Genomic DNA, 18,956 nt, shown 5'->3' on the forward strand with positions numbered 1-18,956 from the left:
TCCAGATCACAATTTGCTGCATGATTACATTCTCATTTCGCCTCTGGCTCTTCTGGAAATGTGCCCTCTGGTTACTGAACCTTCTGGCACTGGAATAAGTTTCTCCTCATTTCCTCCCAAAATCCTTCATGATCATACTGAATGGCAGAGCAGGCTCGAAGGGCTGAATGACCGACTCCTGCTCCTATTTTCTATCTTTCTATGTTTCACTGACATTCTTCCCATTCTCTTGCAGGATAAGATGGCTCATAACCACAGGGAGCAGTGAGAACTGGCAGAAGATAGGCATATCTGCATTGACTGAGCACCCTAGAAGAGAGGGTGTGCAATATCACATGGACGGCTGTTACTGAAGCTGCTGTATCTGGTGTTGCCAAGAACATTCAGGATAGCCTGATGTTCCTGCCTTATGCCTCTTCTCAAACTCCACCTCACCCCCATCCTGCCATCTGACATGAAATGCAAGCTGCAGATGGTTGTGACCATGGAGCTCTTGCTTTCTACCCACCCCAGTTGACTCATACCCTGGCCTTTCTGCATTTATGTTTTCAGGTACCCAAAAACAGTCATCTGGTCAGCTAATGCAGCCACATCATGAACAGAACTACACTATACATCTGATGGAGAAGCATCATGAATTGATCTGAAAATCAAAGCCACCAGCTTAGGTTCTGGCTCTGCACAGTTGAGTAGTACAGAATATTGATCAGCACTTGACAGTCAAATTAAAGACTTTAGGCAAGAGGAAGGCAAGAGAAAAGCAAGAGCAAGATACACTTAGAATGTAACTGCTTCTATACTTGAAAGATCTTCCATTTTAAGAGACACACTTGACATCTGCAACAAAAGCTGGAGCCCCAGAATAAGCTTTCTACTTTGATGAACTGCATGGAGGCAATAGCCATTGCCTAGACTCCAATCTGTTCTGTAACTTTCTTGGCCTATGAACTTTGCATAAAAGGCTATAGTTTTTGTTTTAGCTTTCACTTCTGAAAAGGCAGTTTCACAAATTGATGAACTTGTGCTTAAGAAGCAATATATATATATATATAATGCTGAAAGAAAATTTGGTTGCAGTCAGAGCTTTTAAAAGAGCTTATTCTGTGATTTTTCAAGCTGTACTGGAACTAGTATAAGAGATACAAAATGGTAGTTTAGTTGCTTACTTCGATCTAATAACTAGATGTGAGTACTTTGCTATGGTGTCATTTGAGGAAACACATGATACAAATATGAATTTTGGTTTTGACTTGTTGGTATTTATGAAACAGTAACACAGGTTTACTTTGTTTAAAACTATGAATAGATGACATTATTCACAGCTCCTGTTTAGAGCTGTTCATCTTTAAACTCAGCAGACAGTTATTCCATTTCAGTGGAAATCAATTTATCATGAAAATGTGAGAGTCTATTAGAATTTGCTAGAGTCCATTATTAAGGGAGAAATAGCAGTACATTTAGAAAAGCTTAACGTAATCAAACAGAGTCAACATGGTTTTGTGAAAGTGAAATCATGTTTGACAAATTTGCTAGAGTTCTTTGAGGATTTTAAGGCAGTGGCATTTGAGACGTAACCAGCCTGTCAACAAAGGAACCAATTTGCAAGGAATCTCATTTTGAATTCATTAGGTCAAATGCGCTTTGCCTGATGTCTGTTTAAAGTCTATGGGTTACTGTTACCTTGGTGGAGGTTTACCTGGGAGTGATTAATTTGGGGATTTGTTTAAAAGTTATTATGGTAGTAATTTGTAGACATGTGTATATGTTTAATTTGTTGTTAAAATAATAAATGTTTAATTTAGTTTTATATAAAACACCTCGAGGTCTTATTCCTGAATTCAGAGCTGCATCTCAAACATACGAATTGAAAATATACATTATGACAGTTGTTCAAGTTTTCCTCTGCAGTTTAAACAATTTAGCCTTTACTAACTGCTGTGTCATAACACAACTTAAGGAATCTTAAAAGTGGGTTCAAGAACTTTTAATTCCAAAGTCAAACTTGTTCTACAAACATAATACAATTACAAATATCTAATGTGAAACTGAACAGATTTAAATAAATTTGTGGGCAGTGTAATCCTAAAAAAAGAAATCCACAATACCTGCAGGCAAAATACAAAGGGGTAGCTCCAGAAACATTAGGCCGGTTAATATCTGCACCACTATCAAGAAGGCAAAGTACTGTCTGTGAAAAGAAGAAAGGATGACAAAGGAGATCTCAGTGAGCATCCAAAACATAATATTCACACCATACAAGTACCAGACAATGACCATCTCCAACAGCAGAGAATCTAGCCACATGGTTCTAGAAGGCAGACGGCCACTGCCTACAAGGGCAATTAGGGGTGGGCAATAAAGCCTAGCCTTGTTAGTAAAGCACACATCTCAGAATCATACAAAATAAAACATGCTTCACAGCAAATGGACTACTTTAAGTGCAATTACTTCAGTAATGTAACTAAACGTGGCAGCAAAATTGCCTACTGCAAGTTCCACAAGGAGAATGACAGATAATTTATCAACGTTGGTTGAAGGATAAATGTTAGCCAGGACATCAGGAGAACTCTCCTGATCTTCATAAAGCACTACCTGGGTATATTTTGGCCCTACCAGAGATGCCAAACATGTATATAAAAGCAAATACTGCGGATGCTGGAAATCTGAAACAAAAACAGAAAATGCTGGAAAAACTCAACAGGTCTAACAGCATCTGTGGAGAGGAAAAAAAAACCAGCGTTAACATTTCGAGTCCTCATGACTCTTCTTCAGAGCTGAAGAAGAGTCATAAGGACTCAAAACGTTAACTCTTTTTTTTCTCTCCACAGATGCTGTTAGACCTGATGAGTTTTACGACAAACATGTAGTTGGCTTAGCATCTCACCCCAAAAGAGAACTCTGATTTGGCAGAGGTTTTCAAAAATCAGGAAACGTTTTGATAGAGTCAATAAAAGAGAAACTGTTTCCAGTGGCAGTGGTGAGTAATAAGGGCATACAGGTTTAACATAAGTGACAAAAACAACCAGAGATGGCATGAGAGAAAATAAATTTATGCAGCAGGTTATGGTCTGGAATGCACATCTTGAAAGGGTGGTGCAGCAGATTCAATAGTAACTTTCAAAAGCGAACTGGATAAATACTTGAAGGAGAAAAATTAGCAGGATTACAGCGAAACAGTGGAATTAATTGGATAGCTCTTTCAGGCACTATGGTCTAATGGTCTCCTTCTGCACTGTCTCATTCTATAGTTTCGCACAGAGAAGCAGAGTTCTGCAGTGAAGTAGCAGTCCAAATTGCATTCAGATTCAGAGAGTGAGGACTGAATTCACAGCCTTCCAATTCAGGCAAATCTATTACCACTAAGCCATGGCTGACACAAAGAAGCACTTCACTCAAAACACAGCATCACTTTTGCCAAAATAAAACTCCAAATTAATTGTGTTCAAGCTTAGGCTAGTGCCTATAGGTCTACATCTAGGAAAACTATGCAACATCTGATGAGAAATGTTAACTGGTAAGAAATGTTAACTATCACAAATATGGTCTTTCTGATTCCATGAATACAATTCAATTCTACATAAACAGAAAACTGACGTCATCGGACAATAGAAGACTTGGTTTTGTCTTTTAGTCATGGCATTGGCTTCTTTCAGTCACAGAACAATATGATTTTCTTTTTGAGCCCCGATTGTCTACAAATGATCTAGATACTAGATACAAAAAGGCATCCTAAAGATGTTGGTTGAAATACTGAATCAGAGAAAACTGTCTGGAGTAAAAACCGTAAAAATGCCACAATCAAAAGAATTGAACAGGAAAGGTGGGAGCTGATGCAACTGGCATCTTTTCAAACATTTTCCCTGTCTTCCATAATAACAATAAAAACTAAAACTGATTTATCAACTTTATTGCCTCCAGCATATACAGGTTAAGCAGTTGACATTCTCTCCTGAGGACCAGTGTTTGCAATTTGAAAGAGATCTATGGCCATAGCACACATTACAGAGGGCAGTGAGAAAGACAAAGAAACAATGTGAGGAGTGGCTGTGGCATTCCTACTAATGCTGAAAGTAAGAGCGAACAAAACATATAGGGCAGAATTTTATGTCCTGTGGATGGGCACATGCCTGACCCGATCGGGCATAAAATCGTGTGAGATTACGTCGGGCAAGCGCCCTGATGTCATCACTCACACGCATGATATTTCGCACGGCAGGCGCATGCAAAAGTCAGAAGCGCATCCGCCAACAATTAAGCAGGCAATTAAGCCCATTAACGGCGCAACGGTCTGGGATTTTCCGTGGTCTGGTCCAACCTTATAGTTGGCGGACAGGTGAATCGGCCAGGCAGCCTTTACATTTTTCATCAAACCTCACCTCTCTGTTATGAAATAAATAAAAATATTTGTGGACAGTATTTTTTATCAGGTGTGCTTTCAGGTGCTTGATTGTGATGCATGGTGATTTTTTTGCAACTTTTTACATCTTTATTTAATCATTTAAAGGTCTGCAGCTCCCTGAGGCAGCTGTCTGCCTTCAGGGAGTTCTCTCACGGCACTCACCCACGGTGACGTCATCGCCTGCTCTCTTCCCACCTCAACCCCGGCAGCACTCAGCTTTTCAGTGCACATTTCATGCTGGCGGGCTGTTAATTGGCCAGCCAGTGTGAAATTGGAGTCAGGGGTCGATCGCGGTCGGCAGTCTGTTTCCAGGCTGCTCCCGAGTCCGCTGCACACCCTCCAAGGGTGGAATTAAGGCCATACTGTAGTAGAAGTGAGCGAGAGCACAACAGCAAATATAGAGGAGAGATATTTTTACAGGACAATGGAAATCCGTCTGTTAGGACAGATTCAGGCTGGTATACTGGTGTGTTAAGTTAAAATACGTTCTCTACCACATATTTGGTATACAACACTCTTCAGCTAAAAAGGGTTTGGATCTGCCATTTTTTTTAAATGTACCAAGAAAAAAATTCCAATGCAAAAATTCCAGTTTAATTTTAGAACATCATGTGCTCTCCACTCATATTTTAAAAAAACAGCAAATATAAATGCTTCATGTTCTTTGGGTTTAAAAAGCATTTCAGAATGACTCCAAATGCAAATTTAGTCCAAGAAGTTAAACAGCCTATTAAAACTTATCAGATGGTCAGAAAAAAAGTTATGAATGCCTGATAGCCACTTTCTTAAAGCCATGTATACTCACTGTTTTATGCCCATTCTGACAGGCCACATGTAAAGCAGTCTGACCCATTGCATCTTCGACATCCACATTGGTAACATGCTGAACTAGGTCATGAAGAAGCTCAGTACGCCCATTAACAGCCAACCAGTGAATCTGCAGCAATAGATTTGTTTCATAACGTTAGCAAGCTGTAGTCATTGGCTATAGAGCAAGACCTTCCTTCGAAATAAGCATGCTTATTCGACATCACCATTACTTCCATTGATAATTAAACAAAGTCATCATGACATCCTTCCCGATTGAAGTTATAGTTTCTGTAGCAGCAACACAGGACACTACTGCATTTATCCTCAATCTCCCACTGCTTCACTGAACTAAGCACACATATACTCAAGTTCAGCTAATTCTAATTATTTTAATGAGTGCCAGCATCAAGTTTGATGCAATTCTAGTGTATGCAATCAAGCAATCTGCATTTTGAATTGACGACAACTTCCTTTTTGTACTGCTAGAATGCAAGCTTTGTTGTTAACAAAATCTCGCTGATTTACTGTATAGCTATTACCCCGGATGGGAAGATCGCTCTGCTACTTTTGAAAACTGTGTACAAAACTGGAAGAATCTCAGCAACTGTGTCTAAATGGCTGAGGCACTAGTCTACTAAGTTAATTCAAGTTGATCCCCAAGCCTGGTTCAATGAAGAGTGCAGGAGGGCATATCAGAAGCAGCACCAGACATACATAAAAACGAGATGTCCACCTGCTGAAGCTACAACACAGGACGAATTGCATGCCAAACAGTATAATCAAAAAGTGATAGACAGGGCTAAGCAATTCTACAACCAGCGTATCATTTATTTCGAGAGGACTAGAATATAAAAGCAGGGATGTGCTGCTGAGGCTTTATAAGGCTCTGGTCAGACCACATTTAGAATATTGTGAGCAATTTTGGGCCCTGTACCTCAGGAAGGGTGTTCTAGCCCTGGAGAGGGTCCAGAGGAAGTTCACGAGAACGATCCCAGGAATGAAAGGCTTAACATATGAGGAACGTTTGAGGACTCTGGGTCTATACTCAATGGATTTTAGAAGGATGAGGGGGGATTTGATTGAAACAGAATACTGAAAGGCCTGGATAGAGTGGACGTGGGGAAGATGTTTCCATTAGTAGGAGAGACTAGGACCTGAGGGCACAGCCTCAGAGTAAAGGGAAGACCTTTTAGAACAGAGATGAGAAGAAACTTCTTTAGCCAGAGAGTGGTGAATCTATGGAATTCATTGCCACAGAAGGCTGTAGAGGCCAGGTCATTGAGTGTATTTAAGACCGAGATAGATAGGTTCTTGATTGGTAAGGGGATCAAAGGTTACGGGGCAAAGGTGGGAGAATAGGGTTGAGAAACTTATTAGCAATGTTTGAATGGCAGAGCAGACTCGATGGGCCGAATGGCCTAATTTCTGCTCCTATGTCTTATTTCTAAGCTTTGCAGTCCTGCCACATCCAGTCAGGAATGCTGATGGGACAATTCTCACTGGAGGAGGAGCCTCCACAAATATCCCCTCATCAGTGCAAAAGATAAGGCTGAAGCATTCACAACAATCTTCAGCCAGAAGTGCCAAGTGGATACCCTATCTCGGCCTCCGCCGGAAGACCCCAGCATCACAGATGCCAGCCTTCAGCCAATTCTATTCACTCACATGATATCAAAAAACAGCTGAAGGCACTGGATACTGCAATGGCTATGGGCCCTGACAACATTCCTGCAATAGTATTGAAGACTTGTGCTCCAGAGCTTGCCACGCCCCTTGCAAAGCTGTTCCAGTACAGATATAGCTGGGTAGATGCCAGCGTTGTGTGGAAAATTGCCCATGTATGTCCTGTGCACAAAAAACAGGACGAATTCAACCCAGCCCATTACCGCCCCATCAGTCCACTCTCCATCATTAGTAAAGTGATAGAAGGGGTCATCAACAGTGCTAACAAGTGGCACTTGCTTAGCAATATCCTGCTCACTGACTCTCAGTTTGGATTCCACTAGGGCCACTCAGCTCCTGACCTCATTACAGCCTTGGTTCAAATATGAGCAAAAGAGCTGACATCCCGAGGTGAGGTGAGGCAAGAGTGATTGCCCTTGACATCTAGGCAGCAGGTGACGGAGTGTGGCATCAAGGCACACTAACAAAATTGGAGTCAATGGGAATCAGGGGGAAAACTGTCCACTGGTTGGAGTCATACCTAGCACATAAGAAAACAGTTCTGATTGTTGGAGGTCAATCATCTCAGTTCCAGGACATCACTGCAGGAGTTCCACAGGGTAGTGTCCTAGGTCCAACCATCTTCAGATAATTCATCAATGACCTTCCATTCCAAAATAAGTCCAGAAGTGGGGATGTTCGCTGATGATTGCACAATGTTCAGCAAGATTCGCGACGACTCAGATGCTGAAGCAGTCCATGTCCAAATGCAGCAAGAACTGTACAACATTCAAGCTTGCGCTGACAAGTGGCAAGTAATATTCGCGACACCCAAGTGCCGGACAATGATCATCACCAAGAGAGAATCTAACTGTCTCCACTTGACATTCAATGGCATTACTACCACTGAATCCCCACTATCAACATCCTGGGGGTTACTATTGACCAGAAACTGAACTGGACAAACCATATGAATACTGTGGCTACGACAGCAGGTCAGAGGCTAGAAAGATAGGTGGAGGGACAGGTAGTATTGAGGAGGCGGGGAGGTTGCAGAAGGATTTGGACAGGTTAGGAGAATGGGCAAAGAAGTGGCAGATGGAATACAACCTGGGGAAGTGTGAGGTCATGCACTTTGGTAAGAAGAATAGTGGCATAGACTATTTTCTAAATGTGGAGAGAATTCAGAAATCTGGAGTGCAAAGGGACTTGGGAGTCCTAGACCAGGATTCTCTTAAGGTTAACTTGCAGGTTGAGTCGGTAGTTAGGAAGGCAAATGCAATGTTGGCATTTATTTCGAGAGGACTAGAATATAAAAGCAGGGATGTGCTGCTGAGGCTTTATAAGGCTCTGGTCAGACGAAATTTAGAATATTGTGAGCAATTTTGGGCCCCGTATCTCAGGAAGGATGTGCTGGTCCTGGAGAGGGTCCAGAGGAGGTTCACGAGAACGATCCCAGGAATGAAAGGCTTAACATATGAGGAACGTTTGAGGACTCTGGGTCTATACTCGATGGAGTTTAGAAGGATGAGGGGGGGATCTGATTGAAACTTACAGAATACTGAAAGGCCTGGATAGAGTGGACGTGGGGAAGATGTTTCCATTAGTAGGAGAGACTAGGACCCGAGGGCACAGCCTCAGAGTAAAGGGAAGACCTTTTGGAACGGAGATGAGGAGAAACTTCTTTAGCCAGAGAGTGGTGAATCTGTGGAATTCATTGCTACAGAAAGCTATGGAGGCCAGGTCATTGAGTGTATTTAAGACTGAGATAGATAGGCTCTTGATTGGTAAGGGGATCAAAGGTTACGGGGAGAGGGCGGGAGAATGGGGTTGAGAAACTTATCAGCCATGATTGAATGGTGGAGCAGACTCGAAGGGCCGAATGGCCTAATTTCTGTTCCTATGTCTTATGGTCTTATGTCTTATAATCCTGTGGCAAGTAACTCACCTGCTGTCTCCCCAAAGCCTGTCCACCATCTACAAGCTCAAGAGTGTGGTGGAATACTCCCCACCTGCCTGGATGAGTACAGCTCCAACAACACTCAAGAAACTGGGCACCATCGAGGACAAAGCAGCCCACTTGATTGCACCTCTTCCAAACATTCACTCTCTCCATCACCGACGCACAGTTGCAACAGTGTGTACCATCTATAAGATGCACTGCAGCAACTCACCAAGGCTCCTTAGACAGTACCTTCCAAACCCACAACATGTACCATCTGGAAGGACATGGGCAGCAGACACATGGGAACACCACCACCTGGAAGTTCCCCGCCAAATCTCTCCCCATCCTGACTTGGAAATTCCTTCACTGTCGCTAGGTCAAAATCCTGGAACTCCCTCCTTAAAAGCACTGTGGGTGTATTTACACCACATGGACTGTAGTGGTTCAAGAAGGCAGCTCACCACCACCTTCTCAATGGTAATTGGGGATAGGGAATAAAAGCTGGCTTCGCCAGCGACATCCACATCCTATGAATGAACTTAAAAACCTAAGGGAGTTCGGAGGCCGATGAGAAAGGATTTATCAAATCTCAGTGCCAATCCTGGGTAAGAGTCAGAAATGGTAAACAAAATTAGAACAGTGTGCGCTCAGGAAGCATTTGTGAAGAAACAGAAGCCAATCAGTACATTTCATTTCTAACACCATCCCTGAAGATTGACCTTTTGCTTCACAGATGAACTCAAGTATGCCCAGCTTTGTCACATTGTTTCCAGACTGCCAGCATCTGCAATATTTACTAATCATCAGAAGTTGTAACTTCAGTACATTTTCCTGCAATCAGGTAGCTTCAGCTTGACTCCTGGGCATCTCGTCAAAATGAATGTCTGCTTTTCAGTAAATTTACTGGAGTTCTGGAGGGAGCACCCCTCCCACTCCTGTAACTGAGTTGAGCTACTTTAATGGACTAGTTTGAAACCTGAGAATTTCAGTTGGGTTTCAAATGTGTTAAGCCATTGGAAAAAGCCCATCTCAGCATTGAACTGAAAAAGCTTCAAAACTTCTGTCCTTAATTTTATTTATCATCAAGGTGGTCAAAGTCTAATTTTCCTTATTTTTAAGATACATGGTTCTTATACTCCCAATTTTTATTTTATTTACAGAAGTTATTATTGAAGAAATCTCACCAAGTTCAAAGCTGATTTATTCAAATAGTAAACAGTGTATGCATGTTCGTATGTTCAAGAGAAAAAGCAATAAGAATTGTGAAATACATTTAAACAGGCAACCTTATTTCAGATTGTCATAAGAAAAATTGGAGTGAAACAAGGAGCAAACTGGAATAAAAACAAAGTGCTAGAAAACTCAGCAGCTCTGGCAGCATCTGTGGAGAGAGTTAACGTTTTGAGTCAAATATGACTTATCCCGAATTAAAATCTGTCTTATACAAGCTAAGATCTTACAACAGTGACTAAGCTTCATAAGGTACTTAATTGGCTATAAAGCACCTTGCAATATCCTGAGGTCATGAAAGGAACTATATAAAAATAATTTTAATACACAAATTGATGATAAACAAAGGTAATCAAACTTCAATTGTTCCAGATTAAATATTGCACAAAAAATAGAGACAAAGGAAAAACCTTAACCATGAAAATTCCAACCTTACCGCAGTCAGCCCTTCATTGTTGCAGATGTTCACATCAGCACTATACTCCAACAGTTTGCCCATGCACTTTTTCTGCCTACAAAGAGAATACATTCCTTAACAATATGATAAAAGCAAAATACTACAGGTGTTGGAAATCTGAAATAAAAGCAGAAAATGCTAGAAAAACTCAACAGGTCTGACAGCATCTGTGGAGAGAGTAACAGAGTTAACGATTCGAGTCCGTATGACCCTTCTTCAGAGCTAAAGAGAGCTCTTTATGGACTAGAAACATTAACACTGTTTCTCTCTCCCCATCCCTTAACGATGTTTATCATACATACTTACTGATAGAAAAAGTACACTACACTTGACACATGGGGTCAACTCCCACACATACAATAATACCAAACTTTAACTCTCCACTTCCCCCATCAATCCAAAGACCATTTTTACAGTCTCCATCTGTCTGTCTGGCCTGAACAAACCAAAAGATTGATCTCAATGTCAGTAAATCCAATCCAACCATCTTGAGCTTCTGCTCACACCTACATGCGACTAATCTCAAATCCATCAAACTGGCTCACTGACAGCTCAGTCTCGAGATGCAGGCCCTGTGCATTGTGCTTTGTAGTCAGCTTCCTTCTCCATATACACTGCTACCAAAACCATTTCTCTCCCGCCAATACAAAATCATTTGCCTCTACATATTTCTCAGGCTGTAGAAATCCTAATCCATGCCCATCATCTTGGAGCTCACTTTCTCAAATACAGAGTTCCATTCTTCATAAATTACAACTCATTCAGAATGCTGCAGCTCATGCCCTTATCAACTTCTTCACCAATCTGTTGTCCTTGTAAGTCCCTTGGGTTCCACTGAATTAATTCTATAATGATACTTTCATTTTAAACTCTTTCCCCAACTTTATCAGTGATGCACAGTTATTGGTAACCTCTATTTCACTAATACTGGTTTACTTCTCACCTCCATTGATGGTTTTGCATCGATCCTCTGGACCTCTCCACTTCCTTTGCCTCAATTTCTAACTTTCTGTCCACAAGAGCACCCTAAACTTCTTTCTGTTGTCTGGGCTTAAATTTTGTGTTCTCCCTCTTCCCTCCTGTTCAATATTCATTTCTTCACTATTTAGTGTCTTTCTATATAAATGTAAATTATTAAACAAGGCACTACTCTACCAAAGCTATTCCAACACTAACTGCATAATTTCTGTGCTGCATCACTATCAACTGTATTACAAAATATAACTTTGACACTCCAGACCATGTCCATTTGTGTTGGAATAAAATTTGCCTGAGCAGCCAGATTGCAGTGTTCAATCCCAAACTTTAGGATTATATTAGAATTCAGGTTTCAGTTATTGGAAACATTGCAAATACACCATCAGCAAGCCAGTCCTCATCTTCACAAATTCCAAGAGTAAAAGTAACTTGAGATTAAACTTGCGTTCTAATTTATTTTTGGTATTAAGTAATAGCATGAAAACATTTGAAAAATATGTCCAATTCAGTGGTTAATTAGTCTTTTGATTTCCAAAATGAAAAACAACCTGTTCCATGACAAGACCTGTTTTAACAAAATATAACCACATACTTGAGTATTATGAGACTATCTGGAAGTTGCACTGATTTATTTTCTAAATGTTCTAAGAAATGTGGAAAAACTGGTGATTTCTTAAAGAACTCAAGGATTGAGATGGCTTAGCAAACTCACCCATTCCTAGCTGCTAAGTGAAGGGGTGTACACCCAGAAATATCCTGGTAGTTTGGATTTGCTCCTTTCTTCAGCAGTAGAATAAGGCATTCAACAGAGCCACAGCTGTACCAGACAAAGAAAACAAATCAGTTGACAATAGAAATAAAGAGTCATATTGGACTCAAAACATCAACTCTGTTTCCCTCTCTCCACAGAGGCTGCCAGGTCTGCTAAGTTTTTCCAGCACTTTGTTGCTATTTCAAATTTCCTGCATCTACAGTATTTTGCTTTTATTAAATCAGTAGGCAAGACCTTTTTTTTGAATTTTATCATTTTGGCATAATTAAAATAGTTTATACAACTAACATTCAAATTCCCTCAAATTAAATTTCAACTAAACCTGGAGAGTTTGGAATGTCAAAGGGCAGCTGCTTTTCACCAGCCAGCAACTATTGCTTGGCATTAATGAAACTTTACTAGTGAATACACAGACTCATTGATCATCCAAGCCTGCTCAATTTTAATGATTCAATTTGCTCAATCACGACAGCTGATACTTGCAATGTACTGTATAATATTAATTTTGTGCTGTTTCTGTAATCAGATGCAGAAGTTTTAACAGCAGCCAAAAGACGAAAAAACATGGGGTACAGCTTTCTTCAAGCTGCTCTGCTGATCTATACTATAACTGAAAGCTTGGCACAATTCTAAGGAATTGCTGCACTGTCCAAAATGCCATCTTTCAAGTAAAATTTAAAACCAATGTCCAGCTGGCCCCCCTCAACTGGATAAAAGAAATTCCAAGGCACCATTTCAAGCTTAGTCCCCCCCCCCCAAGTTTCCTGGCCAACATGTAACCCTCAACCAACACAACAACAACAAACAATTCTCTCCTGGTAGGCGTCTCATCTTCCTCCTCCTGTAAACCTGAGCTCATCCAAATCTCTGCTGCCTGTATTCTAACTTGCGCCAACCTCCTTGCTCACTAACCAGCAGTGACTTCCAGTCCAGTAACACCTCAAAATGTAAAATTCTTATCCTTGGTTCAAATCCCTCCATGACCTTGCTCTCCCATCCTTGCAGCCTTCTCCAGATCAGACAATGGACAGCTTGCAGTTGCGTAATTCTTTTCACAACCTCCAGACTCTTTACAATCAATTAAGTACTTTTGAATTGTAGTCACCGATATAATGTAAGAAATGCTACACCCAATATACACACAGCAAGCTCCCACAAACAGTAATGCAATAATATCCAGATAATCTGGGTTTCTTTTAAGTGATGCTAACTGAAGGATAGACGCCAGGGAGAACTCCCCTACTCTTCTTCAAAACAATGCCATGGAATCTTTTACATCCAACTGAGAGAGCAGACAGGGCCCAGTTAAACGTTACATCTGAAAGACGGCACCACTGACAGTGAAACATTCTCTCAGTAGTGCACTGGGAGCTACCAACCGAGCCACATCTGACAACGCTGAGATTTTTGCATTCTTCCAACTCTGGCCTCTTCTGGACACGTATTTTGGGCTGTGTAGGTCACAGATTCTGGAATTCTCTCCTTAAATCTCTCAGGCTCTTTACTCTCCTCCTTCAAGGCACGCTTTAAAATCTCTCTCTTTAACCAGGTTTTGATGACCTGTACAAACCTCTCTTTGAGACTTGGTGTCAATTTCTGTCTCATTCCTATGAGCCAACATGAGACATTGTTCTATATTACACACATCATATAAATACAAATTATTGCTCGTTATCCATAAATGTTGATCCTCATCCCATGGAAAGTGCTCTACCTCCGATGTGTCAGGTAGGATCAGGAACTCTTGTAGAAATCTGCAATTTGGGCTTGCCAAATCGATGCTACAGACAAGAACTCATGTCCTACAATTTTCTAGTGCAGCACATTGGTACTTGTGGCACACTAAGCTTTGTTTAGATTTTTAGTTTAAGACATTATAAGTCATCAAACTAGCATTTTAGCATTGGTAGCAGGGTGGAGCAAGGGGGTGGCGATGAGAATCAAAATCACACTATAGTTCCCATTCCTGCTGCTAACTGCTTCAGGAGGTGCATATATGTGAATATCAGGTGAGAACAGGATCAAGTTATCCACCATGTTGCCTTTAAATTGAACAGGTCTGTTGAAACTCACCATCTTACACAAAGAATGACCACTTGAGCAAGGTAACACAGGTTGTAGGGACTGCATGTCAGCATAGTAGCCAAGGGGGAGGAAGGGAAAATACTAGAAGAAAGGTCAACAAGATTTTTTAAAATTTCAGGATCCTAAAAAAATGAAAAAGTCGTTCACGTTACGCTTCGCATTTACATGCCCTCTATCTTCGTTTATGAAATCTATGGTGGTCCAAGTCCACAGAAATAAATAGTGAATTTACCGGGAAACACGAGTTAACAGGATGACAAGGACTCCAATCCTGGCTATTTTTCTTTAGTCTAGAAAACCCAACAGATTCTCAAGAAGCCAGTGAGCTACATTCCATGATTAATAATGAGAATGTAAGATGGGACTTACAGTTACAGCATGTGGTTATATCACACGAATAATGCTTATACCTCTATCACATAACTCATTCAGTGAGCTGTTCAGAATCTTACTTTGCTGCAATGTGCAGTAAGCTTCTCTTGACACGACCAAAAGCGTAATTGACGTCAAACTTGGAATTTGTCAGCAACTCTGAAACAGACCTTGAAAGGAATACATTACACATTATTTATTTCATTAAATGACTTCAAAGATTACATTTCATTATTAGTCACAATTAAGTCTTACATTACCTCTTCAGTTATTTTGAGAATCTCTTCAGCTTTGAAGTTAATAGAACTAAAGGCAACTTAGTTTAACAGAATAACAAACCCCATAGGAATGCAAGCAGAATTATAGATGTTTGGGAGCATGCATCCCAAGAGGATTTTAATTTAAATCAGGAGGAGGGAAAAAAGGATCTTAAGAAACACAACTGATATATACAATGGGCTGGTTTTGTGGTCAGCAGTGAAGCAAAGGTGCTCACCCTGACCTCAAAGACAGCTACCCACAAAGGTGTAGTAATCTCTGTGGCATGGATTTTTCCTTTCCTGATGCTAGGTTAAATTTTCCAGTGGCACCAAATCATGGAAATACCCAGGCATCCGGCAACAGAGATCTCAGCAAACAAGGTAAGCAATTGCACTGAAGTGTTCTGACAGACAGCAAACTAGAAAGTTAACACTAATTTTAAAAAATCTGTTTTTTTTAAAAAGCATAATGGAGTAATATGACATTCCACAAATATAAAATTAGCTTTTCAGGGCAAGTGAAGACATTTGGCAGTAGTTATGAACTTAGTTAGCCTTTAAAAGCCCACTTACACCTCATCAAGATGTAACTTTTTCAAGGTTTTTACATCAAGACCAATAACTTAAAAGTGGAAATTTTTGTCAAGTTACTAAAAGGGATCAAAGGGTATGGGGAGAAAGCGGGAGCAGGCTATTGAGTTGGATGATCAGCCATGATCATAATGAATAGAACAGGCTCAAAGGGCCGAATGGCCTACTCCTAGTTTCTATGTTTAGGGGTGGCACTCAGCAGGGATTTCAACCTGAGCAACATTCAGGCTTCATCTGAGAAGAGGCAAAGAACATTCACACTACACAGTGCCAGGCAATGACAATCTCCAAGAGATTCTAGCCACTTCCTTTTCTAGGTTTAATGGCGTCACTGCATTTCTCTCCCCCACTGCCCCACAATTGGCATCCTGGGGGTCACTGCTGACCAAAAGCTTAACTAGACCAACCACATCAATACCGGGGCTACAAGTCAGGTCAAAAATTCTATATTCTGCAGCATTTGATTCACCTCCTAACTACATAAAGATTTTGTATCATCTACAAGATAAAATTCAGGAGTGTGGCAGAATATTCCCCACTTGCCTGGGCAACTGCTGCCCCAACAATGCTTAAGGAGCTGAGCAATCCAGAACAAAGCAACCCATTTGATGGGCATCCCATCCCATCCAAAACCTTAATTATTCACTCCCTCCATTGCTGTTGCACCGTGGTTGCAGTATGTACCACTTACAAAATGCTTCACAGAAAGTTTGGTAAGTTGCTTCAACAGCATCTCCCAAATCCACAGCCTCAAACAACTCGAAGAACAAAGGCAACAGGCACACGGCAACATCTTCAACTCCAAGTTACCCCATCCTGACTTGGAAATATATCGCTGTTTCTTCATCGTCACTGGGTGAAAATCTTGGAAGTTTCTCCATAACACTTCACAAACTGCAAGAGCTCAAGAAGGCGGCTCATCACCACTCTCTCAAAGGCAATTAGGAATGGGTAACAAATGGTGGCTTGTCAGCAATGCCAACATGCCACGGACAAATGGAAAAAAAAATGCCTCACTTGGATGCTTGAAATGCATATAAAACAATTTTAAGATTAGTGACATGCAACTAATCTTCCAAAGTCAATATCATTACATCCCAATAACAGTTACATTCACTATGAATCCAAATCTAAAAGAGAATGAAACCCCCACGTAGAATGAAAACTGAATTACTGTTTCGAGATGAAGAGGTACAAACCTGATCAGCATTCTCTTGCCATTAATGGCGTTATGACTTCCTACCATTAGATTATTGCACAATCACACTTCCTTTTCAACACTTCTTTATGGAAAGTGAGACTAAAAACAAAGCTTACCTGTGCTGATCAGCCATTACCATCGGCATCAATGTATAAACTGCAGTCTCGTTATCTGTAAGAGGAGGAAAAAAAAAACATGATTTGCTAGCCTGGCTATGATGATCTACTGAATATCTTGAAGCAGCAGCATGCTAAATGTGCATTTCGATTTTCTCAAAATTATTAAATAAGACAGAAACAAGAGGAAACCATTGATTAGAAACACATAGAACGGTCCAATTATCAGGAAAACTTAATCAAAGGTACTTGGCCACGCAATATTCTTTGATTTCCAATATCTTTCCATCAGCCCCTCTTCAAAACTCAAGAAAAAAGACAAACTGCTGGAAGTGCACAATAGGCTAGGTCAGTTTTATTGAAGAGAAAAGAGAAGTTTATGGGCATGCAGCCTTTAACAGGTTCATATCCAAAATATCACATCGTAACTTTTCTCTTTATAAACCTGCTGTTTAATTTCAACATTGTTTCAGAATTCCATCATTTTCCCTTTTTCTTTATTGTTTTCTTTTACCAAAATTCTGTGTAAAATTGCAAATAACCATTTTTTGTAGTAGTTTGTCGGGTTACTGTGTTGGAGTTAAGCAGTAGGTTCCTTTCAATTTGGCCCACTCCATGAAATTAGAATTCCTTTCAACTATTTTGGCGAAATAAACTGGGCCAGATTTCATTGTGGGAAGAGGAAAGAAAAGGAGTTTCATTGGTTCAATGAAAATAAAAAATGCTCACATTTTTTAAAATCGTTCAAGATGTTGAGCTCCCATCTCCATACTGAAGCTGAAGAAATTTTTCTTTTGAACAATATTTCAATTTATCTGTTCTATAAACTGCTGCATTGAAATGGATGCCTGCAGGGCTTCATAAATACATTTGTGAAACAGAGAGTGTACAAACCCAGTGCTAAATTGACTTCCCACTTCCCCACCCAATGATATCCTGGCTTTATTTCCTGACCTAAAATACAATAAGACAGCGTGCTCCCAAGGCTCTGCCTATGTAATTACATAGCCAGTGTAATTGGAACAATCCAAAATGATTCACCTGCTGGTTCCTCATTCAATATCTATTCCGGCAACACTGAGTCATAGAATATTAAAACCATGCCTTAACAAATAGATGGCCTACATGGTAAAATATTTAACCGAACTGAACAACGTTGCCCCATAGTTAAGTATCTGAGTTCAGTCACGCAGCACAAGTGCAACACCACAATTATCATTAACATTTCTACACATTGCCCCATCACTCTAGTAACTCCTACTTGTACCTAAATGTGGGCATGGGAGATTGGAACAGGTTTTGTAGTAATGTTTTCCATGGGTAAGTGCCTTCGGGCACTCATTCAGTTCTTCGAAGAAATTTATTTTTATTCATTTACGCGCTGTGGGCATCGCTGGCTACGTCAACATTTATTGCCCATTCCTAATTGCCCTCGAGAAGGTGGTGGTGATGAGCTGCCTTCTTGTACTGCTGCAGTCCACATGGTGCAGCTACACTCACAATGCTGTTAGGGAAGGAGTTCGAGGATTTTGACCCAGCTAAAGTGAAGTAATGGTGATATAGTTCCAAGTCAGCGTAGCAAGTGGCTTGGAGGGGAACTTCAAGGTGGTGGTGTTCCCATGTGTCTGCTGCCCTTGTCCTTCTGGATGGTAATGGTCATGGGTTTGGAAGATGCTGTCTAGGGAGCCATGTTGAGTTCCTGCAGTGCATCTTGTAGATGGTACATACTGCTGCCACTGCGCGTCAGTCATGGAGGGAGTGAATGTTAGTGGAAGGGGTGCCAATCAAGTGGGCTGCTTTGTCCCGGATGGTGTCAAGATTCTAGAGTGTTGTTGGGTCTGCATTCATCCAGGCAAATGGAGAGTATTCCATCACACTCCTTCACTTGGGTGAAGTGCAAGAGGGCTGCTCACAGAAATGTACGCAACACCCAAGAAAAATAAAACAAAGAAAATCAAATGGGTGCCGAGACCATTTGTACATACACAGAGCCATAACGACATAGAAGGCCATTCTGCCCACTGAATCTGTAGAGTAATCCAGTCAGTCCCATTCCCCCACTTTATCTCCGTAGCCCT

At 40.8% G+C, this 18,956-nt stretch overlaps 1 protein-coding gene across 2 annotated transcripts in view; it reads right to left on the bottom strand.

The window, feature by feature from the left end:
* hace1 (HECT domain and ankyrin repeat containing E3 ubiquitin protein ligase 1) overlaps window positions 1-18,956 on the bottom strand; it is an 83,463-nt gene that overhangs the window by 56,629 nt on the left and 7,878 nt on the right. For both annotated transcript variants that reach the window (XM_078542490.1, XM_078542489.1), the window contains exons 2-7: window positions 16,879-16,933; window positions 14,791-14,880; window positions 12,194-12,298; window positions 10,483-10,558; window positions 5,205-5,336; window positions 2,106-2,188 (exon numbers count right to left, since the gene is read on the bottom strand). In XM_078542490.1, the coding sequence (XP_078398616.1) occupies window positions 2,106-2,188; window positions 5,205-5,336; window positions 10,483-10,558; window positions 12,194-12,298; window positions 14,791-14,880; window positions 16,879-16,933 (541 nt within the window). The remainder of the gene's footprint in view (window positions 1-2,105; window positions 2,189-5,204; window positions 5,337-10,482; window positions 10,559-12,193; window positions 12,299-14,790; window positions 14,881-16,878; window positions 16,934-18,956) is intronic.

Source organism: Cetorhinus maximus, chromosome 5 (genome assembly GCF_964194155.1).
Source record: "Cetorhinus maximus chromosome 5, sCetMax3.hap1.1, whole genome shotgun sequence".
In the NCBI taxonomy this organism is placed as follows: Eukaryota; Metazoa; Chordata; class Chondrichthyes; order Lamniformes; family Cetorhinidae; genus Cetorhinus; species Cetorhinus maximus.